General features: G+C 37.0%; 1 protein-coding gene across 2 annotated transcripts in view; it reads left to right on the forward strand.

Annotated features, from left to right (window-relative positions):
• The window catches only part of atrnl1a (attractin-like 1a), a 217,906-nt gene that overhangs the window by 187,612 nt on the left and 12,313 nt on the right, over positions 1-17,981 (forward strand). For both annotated transcript variants that reach the window (XM_079635196.1, XM_079635195.1), the window contains one exon: positions 16,325-16,433. In XM_079635196.1, coding sequence (XP_079491322.1) covers positions 16,325-16,433 — 109 coding nt within the window. The remainder of the gene's footprint in view (positions 1-16,324; positions 16,434-17,981) is intronic.

Here is a 17,981-nt window from a genome sequence, read left to right on the forward strand (position 1 = left end):
GCACATTGTTAACTTATGTGGTAAAAGATGAATAAGTAAGTGATGTTCAGGTGAAACTCTATTTAAAATGTTTTTGGGTCATTAAGTTTTGTGATTTTCATGTTTATTGATAAGTAATGTGTATATTTATAAGCACAACTGGAACATTGTGTTGTAAATATTTAGTATTCAAACAACTTCAGTTGATAGTCTTGTTGATAGCTTGCCCACCAAATGTATTATGCTGTCTGTCTGAAATAAAATATGTATAATATATAATATCTATAATATAATATTTATATATCTAAAATACATAATGTAATCTCTAAATGGGTCTTGAACCTGCATGATCTCAGAAAAGTGGGAAATTGCGATTGTTCTCAAGAAATACAATCTCAAGCATCATTAGTCCACTAAACCTTCAGACCAGTAATGCTAAAATTGAAAGTGATTTGAATTTCTAACCCTTAAAAAAGTCTGTCTATGCATTATTTTAATAGTTAAATAATAATAACTTTATTACAAGCTGTCTTTGCTACCATGCAATTACACATTTAAGTACTGAGTAACAATTATTTACAGCATGTACTTATTATAGGGTTAGGTTTAGGGTTAGTAATTATGCATAATTGACTGTTATTACTATAGTAAGTAACATATGTAACACTGTAAAATAAAGTGTTAACCTGAATGACTGCAATTTACTTATTCTTATTGTAAAGTGATACATATTGTTCTTTATAATTCTTTTGCACTTTAATATTTTTTTTGGGGGAAATTACTTTATAAATGTTTTGTGTATTGCTTTATTGTATTTTAATGTTTAGGTTTTTTTTATATAATAAAAAAAGTTATTAAACCTGTTATAGTATGACAACACTTTTTTTTTGCAACTTATTTCAATATCACAATAATACTGTACAGTATACCGTGATAAAAGCTTCAGCAATTATCGCAACATGTATATGCCTACTCCATAATGCGTTCACACGCGTTTTCATCGGTCTGACCTGAATTGACACCTTCATTTTTCAGTGACGTACTGCTGTTGGAAGAGGCTGTGATTCCAGTCTGCCCTAGAGATTAGTAATGCTTAAGAGTTAAACCCTCCTTTGTCAAGGAGATTCAGAGTCTTAGGTCAAAAACCCTGAAGGGGCCTGTCAGGAAAAATGCTTTCATCCAAAATGCTACTGCTCATCAAGAGTGTCTTTGCAAATCCTGATTGCTTCTCTTTTGCCTTTTTGAAGATCAAAAGGTTTAAAAAATACAAATTGGGAGAAAATGTTTTATTTTTAAGAATATTCTTTAAATTCTTAAAGGCGGTAACATTATCCAGGAGCACTACAATATTCTGCATTTACTTCTATGGATTTGGCAGATGTTTTTATCCATAGGGACTTACTTTGCATTCAGAACTAAACCCATGACTTTGGCTTTGCTAGCACTATTCTCTATTACTTAGCTTTTTAAAATGTATTGGTATCGTCCAATATTGGCTATTTCGCACCTTGGGGTAGTTGTTGTCTTGATATTTGCACTTTGTGTCTTTATGTTGTTTCAATTTAAAATGACTAAAACTCAAAAATACACAAACACAAATGTATATATATACGTTCCCAGCGTGAGAACACAAAAGAGAGAGTGTTACCGCACCTGAATTACTGCTTGAAAAACTTAGTTATATACTGTATATACTGTATGTAGAAATGTAATAATGCCCATTTATCAGTTATTATTCTGTATCTTCCTGAATTGTATTTATTTATTTTTTATTTGTGCATCCCTAATATTTATCCGTTTATATGTAATTTAAGCTAACACAGAAGTGTGAAATAGAAAAAGATTAAAGGGAGATTAAAAGAGAAAGAGTGAAAGAAAATAAAGAGTAAATATATATCTTCCAGAGACAGAGGCACTTTACACATAACTGCGATAAAGGCTCCTTGACAGTCTTTAATCTGCGCTCAAATATGTTGTTTTGCAAAGCTTTATTTTTGCCTAGACTGTAAGTAATTATGTTGTTCATCAACAACAGATGTCTCCGTCACAGATGACACGGCCCTGGGTTGAATTTGTATCGTCTTCCATAACTGGCGCAGGGCATTCATATGTTGAAGCAGGTTTAGACTGCAGTTGGTTTCGCACCCATAACTTTCTGCATCGGTGAATTTAATTTCTTTCAGTACTTCCTTAAACTGCCTCTGCCTCTCCATTAAGAGTTTCTCTTATTTCCTAATGACAGCTGTGTTTCTTCTCTCCCTTCGTGTTTTTAATCAATAGCTTCATTCTCACAGCGAACCAAAAAAAAAATCAATATTGGATTTGGAGCAAACAGTTTCTGAAATGTTGGGCCGTGTAATGTTTCATGCTTGTTTTTCTTCCGCACTTGTGAGCCGCCCATGTCTGAGACTCTGAAATTGCATTCATCTTCACTGTTAATAGCGGGAGAGGGAGTGAAGGACACACTCCACCTTTTGTTTTGGAAGGGAGAAGTCATGGCTTTTGCCGAGCATTAAGAAGATGATTAATTTGTTGTTCGTGTGGACCGACCTCTCTGCCCCAGAGCATTTAATAGGATCGCACTTACTCTCCTTCTGTCTCTCTGTTTCCCTATCTGCAATTAAAATGGAAATTTGGCAATGGGCTTCGGTGGCAGGACGGCCCTTTTTTATATCCAGGAACTGGCTAATGAATCTGTCTGTGGAGTGGAGCTCCACATAACCAACACAATGAGCTCCCCTAAGACCTTGTGCTGTGCACTACTGGATGCCTGGAGCATGCTGGGAGGAATGTTGGAGGCCGAATGTGACTGAAGTGGAGAGGCAAACTCCCTACAGTTATACATGTTTTTCAAGCAGTAATTCAAGTGTGGTAACACTCTCTCTTTTGTGTTCTCTCGCTGGGAACGTTCACACAGCTGCAGAATACTGCTGTCAGTTCTGGTTTTGAGTGCTGTATGCCCAACATGACAGCTTTGTTCTATAAAAGCAATGGTCGACAATTGTCCTCCTAGTTTGTTGTGATATCTTTTTTTTCTTTTTTGCGCCAGTGCTTTATGCTGAGCTGTTAGACACGGTATATACAGTTAGTTATTCAGGGCTTCCTTAAAGAGATGGGTTGGTCAAAATTGTATTTCTCATCTTTTTTCACTCTCATGTCATTACAAACCTTGACTTTCAATGAACCTCATTGGCTTTCATTTTATTGACAAAAATACCTAAGTTGAAACATCCTTCAAGATCAGGTGGATCGTCCCTTTAAGACCAAATTAGCTGATAAATTCAGCCAACCCAATGACTAATTAAGTTTTTTTAAATAGTATTGCATAATCTCAATTTTTCAATTGAAATATTCAGGATAAAACTACATTTCAGGACAGTCAGTTTCTCTTTCATTTAGTATTTTTGGGAAATCTTTCTCTGTATGTCAGAGCCAAAACTTGATTGCAGTTATTTTTAATGTTTGGCCTGGAAACAAATCTGATTCAAAGTTTACTAACTCTACACTTCCTATAAAACTAAATTAACAGAGTTTCTAGTAACTCTTCACTGGAAAAACAAGAAATTGAGGCTGATTTTGAGTTCAGCAAAACAAACAGCTCTGTCTATAGCAAGGTATGCAATTTCATATATATATATACAGTATATACAGTAGTCAACATTTGATGTGGATCAAAACCTTTCATCAAAGTACATGAATTTTGAACAATACCCGTTCTTGTCTTAGTACAACTTTGATGAACTTTTTTGATGACCCTTCAAATGTTAACTACTGTACACACACACACAGACACACACACACACACACACACACACACACACACACACACACACACACACACACACATATATATAAACATAATTTATATAAACATAAAAAACATAATTTAGTATTTATTAGCGGTTTTCTCATGGGAGCTAAAATTTGACATTTGATCACGTAAGATTTTTTTTGAAGGCAACATGAGTATTGCAATTACATTATTTTATTATTATGGGGAACAGAAGTTTGTCCCAGTATATTATTTGACAGTTAGGTCATTGACTTTCCAAGTGTTTTTGTATTTGTTTATAAATGACCATTGTTAAAATTCAATAAGTAGTTGCAGGATTAGCCAGAGTTAGTGAAGTTTGTGGCATCATATCTTAATTAAAGTTTAACTGCAAGTGGTCAAAGTTGTTGCCAAAAATGACCAGGCAACAAAAAAAAAAAACATGCAGGGTACGTAATACGCATGTGCATGACGTCATCGTCTTCAGAGATTCGCGTTTTGTTGTTTACATGGAGACCGTTTTCAAAAACGTGCACTTTGAAACCCGTTTTCAAAACTTTGCATTTACAGGCACACCAAAACGCCGTTGTCGTGTAAACGAACAGCCAAAACGCATAAAAAGTTTAACTTTCCGTGTAAACAGCCTAGAACCAAAAACACAATGAAAACAACAGAACAGGGTATACTCGTAACAAAACCAAAGAAGTGCACCTATCATGCCGCCCACGCTCATCAAGATGAATGGGAATACCAAAGGATAGCTTTCTCCAAGTATTACAGACCTGTGACCCATTTTTAAGTGACCCACCGGTTGAAAATCACTGATTTAGACAACTCAGTTCAAAAAAGCACAGCTACAAGGCAACCAGAAGCACAACAGCTAGCCTGACTGCGGCTTGCAGGGTGAAAATGAAAGACACTCGGCGAGAGTGTTTCTGACACGCTTCGGATAACCTGCCAGCCACCCGCATCCCTCTATTTTATTTAATCTCCTTCTCTCTCACGTTCACTGTCTCTCCCCATCTTTCTCTCTCAGGATTTCTTTCTCACAGTCTCTCCATCTCTCTCTCTCGACCAGCAGATGGCCTGTTTGCCTTTTTGTCTCCCTCTCAACTCCAATCATTTCCAGCATTTTTGCTCTCTGTCAGGCCAACTCAGCACAAACAGGCGCACACGCACTCACGCTAATGTGTTTCCCAAGGTACTGACAGGTGTATGAGTAAGTGTGCCTGGCGCCGTAAGGCAAACATGACGGGCTGGTGTGGAGTCTGCTCAGTTTTATAACATTACTGATGCGCAGACAGAAACATAACACAGACCTGAACCCAGGAGCTGTTAAACTTGCAGTCAAGTATGAGATTCAATCCAAGCCTGATGGATCTGTACAATACATTACTTAAATCTATGTATCTGGTGGTGGCATATCTGAACAATTAAATGGGGAATGGCACTCTTTATCACACACGCTGTCTTAAATACTGTCTGAATAAAGATATACACTGTCTGTAGATATAATAGATTTTTTTAATCAAAAGTTGTCAATGATTTTACCCCTTAAAACTCACCTTTGATCACCAAAATTACATATTTAAACTATTTTTCATTAAAAAATAATTCTTCGTGCCTTAAAATAGCTTGAATGTAACATACATCCTTGCCTCGTTTAGTATACGCGGTTCAGTGAATATGCAAATTAGCCCCGCCTCCACTCACTCACACCAGTACTTTAACATTGTGAACTTACATGAATTTTTTTATTAAGTAACATTAACAGTGGAGAATCATCCAACATAAATGAAAAGGCATATTTTATTAATATTGCAATGATGCTATTTACATGTCCTTTCACATGTAGTAGTGGCACGACTGGGTCCCATTTGCCCCATTATATATTCTGTGGTGGTTTTATTCATGAGCTCCCCGTGCTGAGGGAAATTGAAAGAAACTTAAATCTCCTGAGTGTTTGCTTGCAAACAGTAATTTATCTATATAAATTAGAGACAAACATGTTCTCCTGTTTCTGAAAATATTTTCAGTATGTAGATGTGGAGTTTGTAGAGATCTTTCTAAAGGGCAGAAAGACTCTAACATTTAACCGGAAAACACTAAGACTGATCTGGAAAGGGCATCAGTCCACTTTATCTCTACTGATAAAGAAGTAAGAAGTGTGCGGGACACCAAATGTCCCTCAGGTATTTTCAGGATTCAGCCTACCAATGAACTCAAACTGAAGGTCAATGCTTACTGAAGCAAAAGCCTCCTCTGTTGTCTCGTTTTTGAAAAATCTATTGTACAATACTGTTTAAAAGTTTGGTTCAGTAAGGATTTTTTTTTTTTATTATTAAAAGAGACATTTATGATATAAAACATATTAAGCAGCATGACTGTTTTCAACAGTTTCTTGCGCACCATATCAGAATGACTTAAGGATCATGTAATAATTAAATTGGAGTTAAGGCCTGTTCACACCTACAACGATAACTGTAAAGATAACAATAATGTTCACACCACCAACGATAACTGGATTCTGAGCTGTCATTGTTTTTAGCAGCTGAAAGTGATTCTACATTTACATTTACATTTAGCAGACGCTTTTATCCAAAGCGACTTACAACTGAGGACTACAGCAAGCGAGTCATGAAGAGGCAAAAATAACGCAAGAAGTGCTCAGAATACAAAGTTCTGACATTGCTCAGAGTAGCATAAGCCAAAAACAAGGGAGGGAGGGTTAAAGAGAGGTTTTTTTTTTTTTTTTATGTCAAGTGCTCACGGAAGAGATGAGTTTTCAGTTGTCTTTTGAATGTGGTCAGGGATTCTGCATTCCGGACGAGGGTAGGGAGGTCATTCCACCAGCAAGGAACCGTGAATGAGAATGTTCTGGAGAGTGATTTTGTAGCTCTCTGTGATGGTACCACGAGTCGTCGCTCATTGACCGATCGCAGGCTTCTGGTAGGGATATAGACTCGTAGGAGCGAGTGAAAGTAAGAGGGAGCTGAGCCTGTGGTGATTCTACCATTATTCTCACTCTGCTGTCATTGTTGCATATATGTGGTGTGGACTTCCTTATTTTCATAGAATTGGATCAATTATTTAAAACTTTATAGTTATAGTAGTTATCAATATTATCGTCTTTGGTTTGAATGGGCCTTAAAGGGCACCTATTATGCAAAATTCACTTTTACATGGTGTTTGAACATAAATGTGTGTTGAAAGTGTGTGTACACAACCACCCTATAATGAGTGGGCACCCAGTGCTTTTTTAAAAATCCCCATAAATCATAAGCACTGTCTCAGAATAACCAGTTCTCAGATTCAGGGCAATGTGACGTACTTTGCCGGCCACCTGTAAACATAGCCTTTGGGTCGAAATGAACACCGCTACTGAGAATTTCTGTTCTGATATTATCTTTCCGTGAGATGAGATTGTCCTGAGAGAGCGCAAGCTCATGAGGCTCTGCCCTCTGGGCCGGCAGCAGCAGCTCATTTGCATTTAAAGGGATACACACTAAAACAGTGGGTTTTTCTCAGCCCCAGACGCGTTTAGCTGTATACGGACAATATTTTGTGTCGTATTGGCGTTTCGTCCAGACGGATCTCGTCAGATAAAAAAATTATCTGTCGTGTATTTTGAGCTAACATTTTACATACACACTCTGGGGACATCAGAGACTTATTTTACATCTTGTGAAAAGGGACATAATAGGTGCCCTTTAATGTCTGCTGAAAATTCAGCTTTGCCATTGTAGGAATTACTTTATTTATATAATGTGTGTGTGTGTGTGTGTGTGTGTGTGTGTGTGTGTGTGTGTGTGTGTGTGTGTGTGTGTGTGTACAGAGTAGTCCTGTTGTTTTTACCAATTATACATTTTAATCATGACATTTTGATTTAAACTAATTTACTAGTCTTTCTAAAGAAATACTTTCATTTAGGATATCAAAGTATAGTAATGCAATTCTCTTTGTGCTGTAACGTTTTGCACAAGACTTTGCTTGACAACCATTTTGCATGTATTCCTTCAATGCCCTGAATCTGAATCTGGCCCTAAGACACTGCCATTTGACTACTGAAAAGCTGAGATATCTCTCTTAAGGCCTCTTTTAAGTTAATTAAGAATTTCACCATTGAACCACCATCACTTTGTGGAAGAAATGCAGGAAACTTTGTCAGAGTTGACTTCATGATACCTCAGAGGTAGAGGACAGGGCTGAGAGCTTCAGAGTAAACAGTGTTAACTACAGTGCAGTCTGAAGCCACCCTTACAACTTCTTTAAATGACCTTTTTCTTACTGCTTGTCTAATTGCTTGTCATTTAGCAGGCAGTTACATGTCATTTAGCAGGAGTTTATCATCCATAACAACTTACAGTACACTAATTACAGAGTCTCACTAGTACAGCAAGGGGTTAAGTGCCTCGCTCAAAGGCACAGTGTTCATAGAACCGGATGTTGGGATCGATGTTGTGATTTCAGAACCCTCCATTATATCATGGGGGTTCTTTACAGGCTTTTAATTTTCATTTCAGTTTTTAAAAGACATGTTTATAGTAAAGTGTCTCACTTAAAGTGCGGTTATTGTTTTCATGATGAATACTTCAATATGATGATGTCTTTGCCAGTAGTTATAGAGCTAAATAATTCATTAGAATAGCGTTTGAATGACAAGGCCTATTGCATTTTTAAAATTGGCTTGAGGAATATTTTCTATAGCATAGTTTGCTTTAAAATTTACTTCCTAAAAAACATATCTTTCGGAAGACCTTAAAACTGAATGGCAGCATTTAAAAAAATAAATAATAATTACTACATTGTTATTGCACATTACGGTAATTGGATAGATGCTGTTTTCAATCATCTTATATAAAAATACACAAGGATATGTAACATTTTGTATTTAAGTTTGAGTATGTGAAACTATTGTATAATATTTATCTTTTATAATATTGATCAACTTATCTTAATTGTGTTGGATGATAGCAGCACACTTTTTCTAATATTTTACCCATCATTGTACACTGCAAAAATATTTGTCTGGAAGTTAAACGCATAAAAAAATATATATATACGCATTATGGCACCACATAATTATGCATTATTACGCATAATTACGCATTATGGCACCACATATATATATATAAAATTGTGGTGCCATAATTTGTAATTTCTGTTTGAAATTAAATCCGGGGTTAAAACTATTGCAAAGTATAGACAGCATTGTCCGGAACGTAATTTTAAATATAGTTTAATTCCAGCCAACAAAAGAAGTGGACTGTAGACTCAGCAATGCCGTTGTCTCAACTGAATCTGGTATCAATAATGTTAAAAACGTTTCCCTTCAGAGTCTGCTCTCTGTTTTTGCCAGAATGTTTTCTCAGCACTGCTGATCATGCTTTACGTCCCATACGGTAGGCCTATATACATCCCAGTTCTTGAAGGGTAGACATCTGTGTTGGTTGACAGAAAATATGCAAATACATTTGAAACATACTCCACTGAATTGTTTTGGATTTGAATGTATTTGACCTGCTCTCTCTTTCTCCCTATTTATACTTTCATTTATTAAATGTATATGTATTCATTCGGCAGACACTTTTTCCAAAGCAACTGAAGTTTAAGGTGTATATTTCACGGTGTTATTCCCTCGCAACTGAACCCATGATCTTGGCGTTGCTAGCGGCATGTTCTTACAGTTGCGCTACAGTATCTGTCCTCACAGTGTTTATTACCTCTTCATCACTTCATTTGATGAAGCCTTCACGCTTTATCCCTCCATGATTCACAGACCTGATGGCCACTCAACAAACGTTCCCACTGTTTTAAAGCCTGTCTTTGAAAGTGAAGCAGTGACTTCACATTCAGGGACTGATGAAGTTCTGGCTATAACATACGACTGATGTGGGTGCATAATGTTTGAAGGCAGCACATTCAGAATTCAGGACGCACCACCTACCTCAAAATCCCATAGCAGCCAGAGCCCCTCAGGGCTGTTCAGCCACTCTGGAGTGGGAAGACGGAGGGGGAAATACGGAAAGTTTGCTAAAAAGCAAAGCTCTACCACATTCAGGTGATGGATGTTAACACAAATACATCTTTTAACAGGCCTTTTGTTTTTCTAAATGTCAAATATTCCAATATCAAAACATAAATTTGAAACACTGTTGATCCAAAGGAAGTCTTTAGTGGACGTACCATTAAAAATTCCTTTGGGAGTAAGTGTGTCGAGTGTTTTGGTATTTTTATATACTGTATAATATTTTCCATGCACCTGTATCAGTTATTTTTTTGTATTTGAGCGCTTTTTAGCATTTGTAAATGTCAAATATTGAAATTACTTTCCACCGGTCATGAAATGTCCTACACTATAAATGTCGCATATGAATATCCACCCATATCTTTTAGTAGATATTTCTCTAAAGCAACAGCAACTATGGGATCTCAGCGGGCCCATACGAGGTATACCACTGCCCAGGACCTGAAGTTCTCCCCTGAAGGCGGCTTGTGCCCCTTTCCTGATTTATACTGTATTACTTAGCTTGATTAATTTGGATCACCTCACCACCCGCTCTGAACAGTCAATCTCTCCGTTCACACCCCGGATCAATCTGTCATGAAGAGTCCATCACTTCACTGTTAATGCCCTTCTTCTTGAAGGTGTCATTTTAATAAAATGGCTATTAACGAGGATTAAAATTAAATGTACAAATATCCTGCCCAGCTCTGGTGGATGAACAGGCTGCTTCAGCAAGTGGGGGATGGATAAATCTGAGCTAATGAAGGCTTTTAAAGAGATTAATGCTTCACCCAAGAGAAGCCAAGTCCTGCTTGGATGCACACTGTCTCTCTATCTCTCCAAGTCACTCCATTTTTCTTCCCCCTTTCCCAATGTTTGGGGCCACTGCAACTGGTCCAAATGTGAATATAGTTCCACTGCCACCTCAAAATAGAATTGAACAATTAATTCACATTTAAAATGTATGACTGTTGTTTAGGGATGCACCGATGTATTGGCAAATAATCTGTATAGGCCTTTAAAGCACTTATTTTCACTATCGGCCATCGGGCTTATAAAAGGCCGTCTTAGTCTATTTGACCTCATGAATCACCCGTAGTTCAAGCCAGATATGCGTTTTTTTCCTACGCCAAGCATTATTTGTAGCACGCCTCCCATCCAACTATCGTAAAGAGATTTGTGCTTTGTTACTTCTGATAAGAAATTTTGTCATTTTTTTCACGAAAATCAAACAATAAAAATATGACGTGGCAGATCGGTGGAGCGCCTCAGTTCAAGCGGCAATGCAGAGCACGAGATCTCTTCCTCTTTGATACAAGTTATGGGTTCCCTTCCCTGTATGGTTTACTTTACAGCATTGACAGATTTTTTACCTTAAGTAAATCAAACTGTCGGCATCGGCAGATATCCTTCTAAATATTCGGCTATTGGTATTAGTAGAGAGATTTAGTATCCATGCATCTCTAATGTTGTTACATGAAATAAAAAATATAAATCCAAATGTCTTTTTTTTAAAGGCACTTTTCAAGCAAACATTTCCCAAAAAGAAGGCTAGGATGGTAAAATTATGAAGTACATTTTATCAAAATTCTTTAAGACTTTCTGGTTGTCAAATGTTAGTTGTTGTCATAATGGGATGAACCATCTTTGTGAACTTGAAAATTTACTTCATACATCCATTAAACAACATTATAACCCGTGCCTAAAAGTAATCGCAAAGATGACTTAGAAAAGTGAAGTTAGTTCTGAATCTTTTGTTTGCTCTCACTTGGTTTGATATTGTGGTAACACTTTACAATAAGGTTCATTAGTTAACTTTAGTTAACTACATTAGTTAACATGAACTAAGAATGACCAATAGGCTACTTCTACAGCGTTTATTAATCTTAGTTCATATTTATTTCAACATTTATTAATACGTTATTGAAATCAAATGTTGTATTTGTTAACATTAGTTAATGCACTGTGAACTAACATGAACAAACACGAACAGCTGTATTTTTATTTATTAACATTAACAAAGATTAATAAATACTGTAACTTTTGTGTATTGCACATTGTTAGTTAATATATTAATATAATTATATTATCTAAAGAACCTTATTGAAAAGTGTTATCGAAATTGTTTCTAATATAATGACATCCATACAGTTTTAGTTGTGTCCTACTTTATTTTATTGTTATAGACAAAACTGTATGGTATTAGCATTCAATCGCTCCAAAATCAAATTTGTGTATTCTCAAATAAGGAAATATGGAGTGTATAATTCATTGTTATATTAGTAGCATATTATGTTTCCTAGAATGTGTGTATGTGGTCCAATACTTTAGATAAATGTCAAAGTAAACTCTTTGTAGTTTCAACCATTTGCATAAATGACATTACTGTATGTCATAATTAGGTGACAAAATGTTTATACATTGTCAAACACTCCCCCACCCCCTTTTTTCCTCCATAAGAAGGAACATATTGCTGAGTGCAAAGTTAATGGCCATTGTATTTCAACATCTGTTCCCAAGGCGCGCTCAGTGGCGGGTTCATTTGGAAACTGATGTATGACGGATTGAGGATTAAATGGAACCTATTTCCTTCAAGTTGATGAATTCATCATCTCTGAAACCTTACACAAACATAGGTAGCACAACCTATAATTAGTCTATACGCTTCAGCACTTAAACCTATTAGCCACATCTGTCAGAAGGAAAGGAGAAAGGGGACAAGAGAATTTGTGCTTAGTCAAATGATATGAGTTTTTAAGAGGGAGAAATAGAAAATAGGCTTATGGGGATAAAAATAAGTTGAAAAGAAAAGAAAGGAAAAAAAGAAAAATACTCTGCAGAACTTTTGTAATTGTGCACTACTTCTATGTCCATTCACACAGCAGACATTGATTTCGAGATCAAAGGTTAAAAGCTTTAGCTGGCAACTACTGAACTGAAGCATCTCTATCACTGAATACCTCAGACCAGATGTAAGTAAACATTGCACTCCTCTTTGACCCCTGCGGTCATTGTACACCTCCCTATAGTCAGACAGTCTGAGGCGTTCAATACAGCAGCTCGCCCTCAGCCGTGACCTTCAGACCCCTCAGAACAACAGTCGTAAAGCTCTCACAGTACTGCCTTTTGTCTTCAGTTAATTTACTTGTTAATTTCAGTTAATGTCGTTTATAAATGTTTGCATCCCTGATATTTGTTTTTCCCGCTAAATTACGGTAGTGTAATATTACACATACTGTATATGAACCCACGTGGAGTTGTGGAAAAACACCAGATGCACTTTTCCACTAAGGTACAAGTGAGAAGATGCAACAGTAGTCGCTCATATGCGTTTAATCACAAAGTTAAAGCTGGCAGATTTCATGTCCTTGCTAAAGCCAATATGTGACCGGTTACGGAAAGTAGGGACACAAGTCGGTTCTGGGGCATTTTGAGTTATTCACAGATTCTGAAAGTGTAGTCTCCAAGCTTTCCGACGATGTGTAACACATGGAAATCTGATAATATTTGGAGAAGTTGTGGCCATTTGAAGGTAGGCACTCAGAAAAATTAAAAGTGGAGAAATCTGCCTCTAAAGATTGAGCAGTTCTCACCTCTCTGCTGCTGGGAGTGACAATAGGTCTCATTTACATCTCATTTAGATAAGCCATACCCCCTGTAAAGCTCCCCCTGTAAAGCTGTAAAGCACATGTTGTTTTATTAACATTAAATGGATAGTTCTCCCCAAATGTTTAATTGTCATCATTTACTCTCTCAAGTTGTTTTAAACCTGAATATGTTTCTTTCTTCTGTTGAAGTTATTTGGAAGAATGTGGGTAACCAAACAGTTGATGTTCCCCAGTGACTTCTATATTTATTTCCTATGGAAGTCAATGGGAACCAGCAACTGTCTGGTTCCCCACATTCTTCCAAATATCTTATTTTGTGTTCAGCACAAGAAATAAATAAATACAGGTTTGGAACAACATTAGAGTGAGTAAAGAATGACAAAATGTTTATTTTTGGTTGAACAATCCCTTTAAGGACAAGCGGCTGCATGTTTACTATTAGGGCTACTGTCTCTTTAAGACCTGAAAGCAACGCGTCTAATATGTACGCATAATATGACACGCAGATTTCTCTCAATTTTCTCGGTTTGCTTTCAGTTTAGACATAACTAACTTTCTTTATGTAAACCTTGAGTGTATTTGACAGTATTAGCTCAAAAAGACTCGAAAGATAACTTAGTCCAGTATCCAGGCGCTGTTAGACAGGCTTTTAGTGCATGCGCGCGTCGGCTGTTTGCGCTCAGAAAAGCACATTAGAACAGCGCTTCAGCAGCGAATGACATGTTTAACCGGCAAGGCTTTAAAGCACATGCAAATAATGAACTTTTGAGAACTGCAGTGTCCTGTTCCTGTGCGTAAACATTTAATGTGAGTATTTGTCGCGTTGTACACTGGGCTGTTGAGACGCAGACTGCTACAAAAGCACGCAGCAGCTTGCTTGCAGCAAGGATCACAGCGCAACTTTGAACTATATCGATGCGATATGGTCTAATTCCATATCCCATTTAAAATATATATCAATATATTTTTTATATCGATATTATATCGCCCAGTCCTACCACGCTGTTCCCTTGGAGGGCGGGGGCAATAATAAAAGAAACAAAAGCCGGCTTATCCAGTATGGAAATACACACAGACAATGACACGCCCCTACTGCGAGCTATAATCTCACAAAACAAGCCGATTTCAACCTAAAAATGTACGATTTTAAATATACCAATATTGATATCTAAAACATGGAGAGGCTTCTTCGTGATCTCAACTAACAGATTCTGCAAAAAAGCGAAAATCACCAGTTTTGAAAAAAAACGGTTCTTTCTCATTTTGCTCAAAAGTTGTGCTGCCGACTTGTGTCCTTACTTTCCGTGGCGGGTCACATATTTATTTGGAAAGCTGCAATTGTCTGGATAAGAAAACATACAGAAGTAATTTCATTTGGGAGACTGGCATAGAAAATTGTTTTTTTTTAACTACATTTACACTAAAGTTTTTAGTTACAAATACGCTGTAGAGGGGTGGTGTCAAATATAACATTTTGAACCCATAATAGAGAAAAATATACACAATATATATCAAACAAAATATACAACTGACTGAAGCACAAAAGAAACCTGTCCTACGTTCAATATCCTGTCATTCAAACACTCTTTTAATGTGAATAACGGAGCTTCTATAATAAACAAACACCCAGCGGTGGGCCAACTGTATCCATTAATTTTTAAAGCTCTGCCCATTTTGTTTATGCACCATAAACAGCCCTTAAAATGCAAATGAAGGAGAAATCCACTTCCACCACCTGCTGGTGCTTCTCTGTGTAGTTTAGGGATTGGACTGCCCTCATTTACACTCAATCAATCATAAACCCTTATTTTACTATCGAATTTATGTCACCTAAACAGATGATGGGATTCCGACATGGTTTGGTTGTGGGCTTAAACAGAAATGAATTAGCCCCTTTGCCACGTCGCATAGTGGAAAAGAAAAATCTTAGTTTTAAATTGTCATAGTTCATCATCTGTGACAGGTGAAAGAAAACAGATTGTTTTTGGTGACAGTGTCAGGAAAACTATAAATGGGTGGTGCCATCAACCACATACTGCTTTGAATACACAATTATTGTTTATTGACCATCATACAGCCACCATCTAATAGTCTTTGGTATACACGAGGAAATAAGAGGGTCTTCTCATTCGGTTGGACTACTGGTATAACAAATCGTTCATCCTCGATTATCCTGTCTCATGAAATTAGACAATGATGCGGAGATGCTCATTCTGAGTTTATTTGTATATGTCTGTGAAAGATACAGTATTGTTATAAATATTTAGCAGTCATATTTAATAAATGAATGTTTATAGCCATCAAACCCATGTCATCTGCCTCACCACATGCATTCTAAACAGTGTTGTGTTTGGTAAATGAGTTAAGACATTTTGTGTAAGTGAAGAAAGCAAGAAAAATGGCACTTTAGAGATGCTATCAATTTGAGATCAAAATTTGGCCACCAAGGTTTGCATCAGACTATTACTGATGGCAGTTTCATTCAGTGGCATTTTGTTCTTGTGAAGTGCAGTTCATGGCCTGTTCTTTCAGGTGTTTTTATAGTCGTATAGAGTGTGAAATGGTGAAAAGAGCAAGACCATTTACTGATACTCCTTTACTTTTTAAAACAGAAAGCTATTAAGAAAAACCTGCGGTGCATCTTTGAACGAGACACGTTTGCCTCTTTGAAGGAAATGCTGGAAAGGCTTGACTGAAGCATAAATTACCTTAAATGCGGGCTTTAATGTGTGTGAATTTTCTTAATTGGAGGAATAAAAAAACGTTCCACAAGTAATGTTATTATGGTTTGTTTGGTTGGGGGGTTTTCCCCTGAAGTTTGAAGGTCTGTTCACCATTAGTCGAATTAAGAAAACTTGTATTATTCTTATACTTGTTGTCTTAGTGGCTTTTGTTGCAGAAAAACTCTTTATCTGTCTTACAGAAAGTTAATCACTCATCTTTTTCTTTCTTTCTCAGGCCGGTCCCATAGCTGTGGAGCCATGTTCTGGGAATTGTGCTGCTGTGCAAACATTGCTGATGAGTCTTCCACGGGCATCATCTGGAGTGCCTCCCCCCGGCCAGTGTGGTGAGAATTCAACATTCAACATTCAACATTCATTTAACATCTTAGCTTTGCTGTAGATGAAGTTGCAATAAATCTTCCACATGCAACTTTAACATGCAGTTGTGTACTCGTTAATAATTTAGGGTTTGTTTACATTAATTTCACTAGATCAAAAATCTCTAAACCCTATAAAAAATTCCACTTGTGCATTGGCCGGTAATCAAACCCTGGAAGAGGAATGTGGGCGGAGTTTCACCTTAGCATGCAATTACTTGTTAATATTTTTGATTTGGTAAAGACAAGTGTATTTACATATTTATATACTTTTTTTTTTTTTTTAGCTATAGCAAAAATCTCTAAAGCTCAGTTAAAAGAAAATAACATTTGCATTTGCCCGGAATCGAACCTTAAATGAATGAGAAATGTCGGCAAGGAGTTTCAGTTTTAAATCTTTTTTTATATATATACTAGATTAAAAAGTAAATAAAATAATAGTAATAATAGAAAGCATTAATTGTAAGAGGCTCTGAGCAGCCAGATGGTGTAATTATGACATGTACCAGCAGGCACTAATGAGGCGAGCCAGCCAAACACTGACCCTTTAGATTCTGGCTGTGTACATCTCATATTTTTCTCCTCCTGTCCTTTCTCTTTTTCATCCTCATTTAACCAGCCAAACACTGACCCTTTGGATTCTGGCTGTCCACATCTCATATTTTTCTCCTCCTGTCCTTTCTCTTGTTCATTCTCATTAATTGATTTTCTCATTGTTTCTGTGGTGTGGTTGTGCTCATCATGTAACCGTGATGAATGAGCCGCTGTAAATGGTACTGCAGCAGGAAGTAGCGGTTCAGAGACACACAACACTTGTGGCACTCTGCAATCCAGCAACATCCTCTGACTGCAATATGACACCGACACCACTGCACCTCAGTGAAAGACCGAAAAAAAGAAAGATAAAGAACGGGAGGGGTGGGAAAAAAGGAGAAAGACAGGAATAAAGGATTAAAGATGAGGTGAGAACAAGAGATAAAAATGCATGTTGGGAGTCCAATTGTGCTGACTGATCAGAGGAATAAATCTGACAGGGATAATGTTATCCCCGAGGAAAATCAAATCCAAATACTCCAACACACTCAGTAAATGTACGCCTTTATCCCTTAAGCCAGCCCCCTTATTCCAGCACAGTAACTCACGCTCGGTCTATGAGGGCCTAATACCTGCTCTTTGATTGAATGAACACTGGCACATGTGAATCTGTAGCCTCCTGCGCTGCTGCTTGTGATAAAGACTGAAAAGGCGTATTTGGCCTCAAGGCATATGACAGGTTTTTGGAGATGGTTTTGGTGAGACGCTGGATGCCTTTGTATTTCACAGACACATATAGCAAGAGTGAATCATAAAATATGCAACAACATTTCACCTTGAATTACACTAAAATTTGGACTGATTCGGCCTGCAGCGTGTGGTAATGCCACTCGTAGATAATGGAGAACATGTAAACAAGCCTTCGATCAAAAGAGTTCAATATTTTATCAGTGTTAAGGCAGAATTGTGGTTGCCTGAAGG

Source organism: Phoxinus phoxinus (genome assembly GCF_949152265.1).
Source record: "Phoxinus phoxinus genome assembly, chromosome: 14".
Taxonomy (NCBI): domain Eukaryota; kingdom Metazoa; phylum Chordata; class Actinopteri; order Cypriniformes; family Leuciscidae; genus Phoxinus; species Phoxinus phoxinus.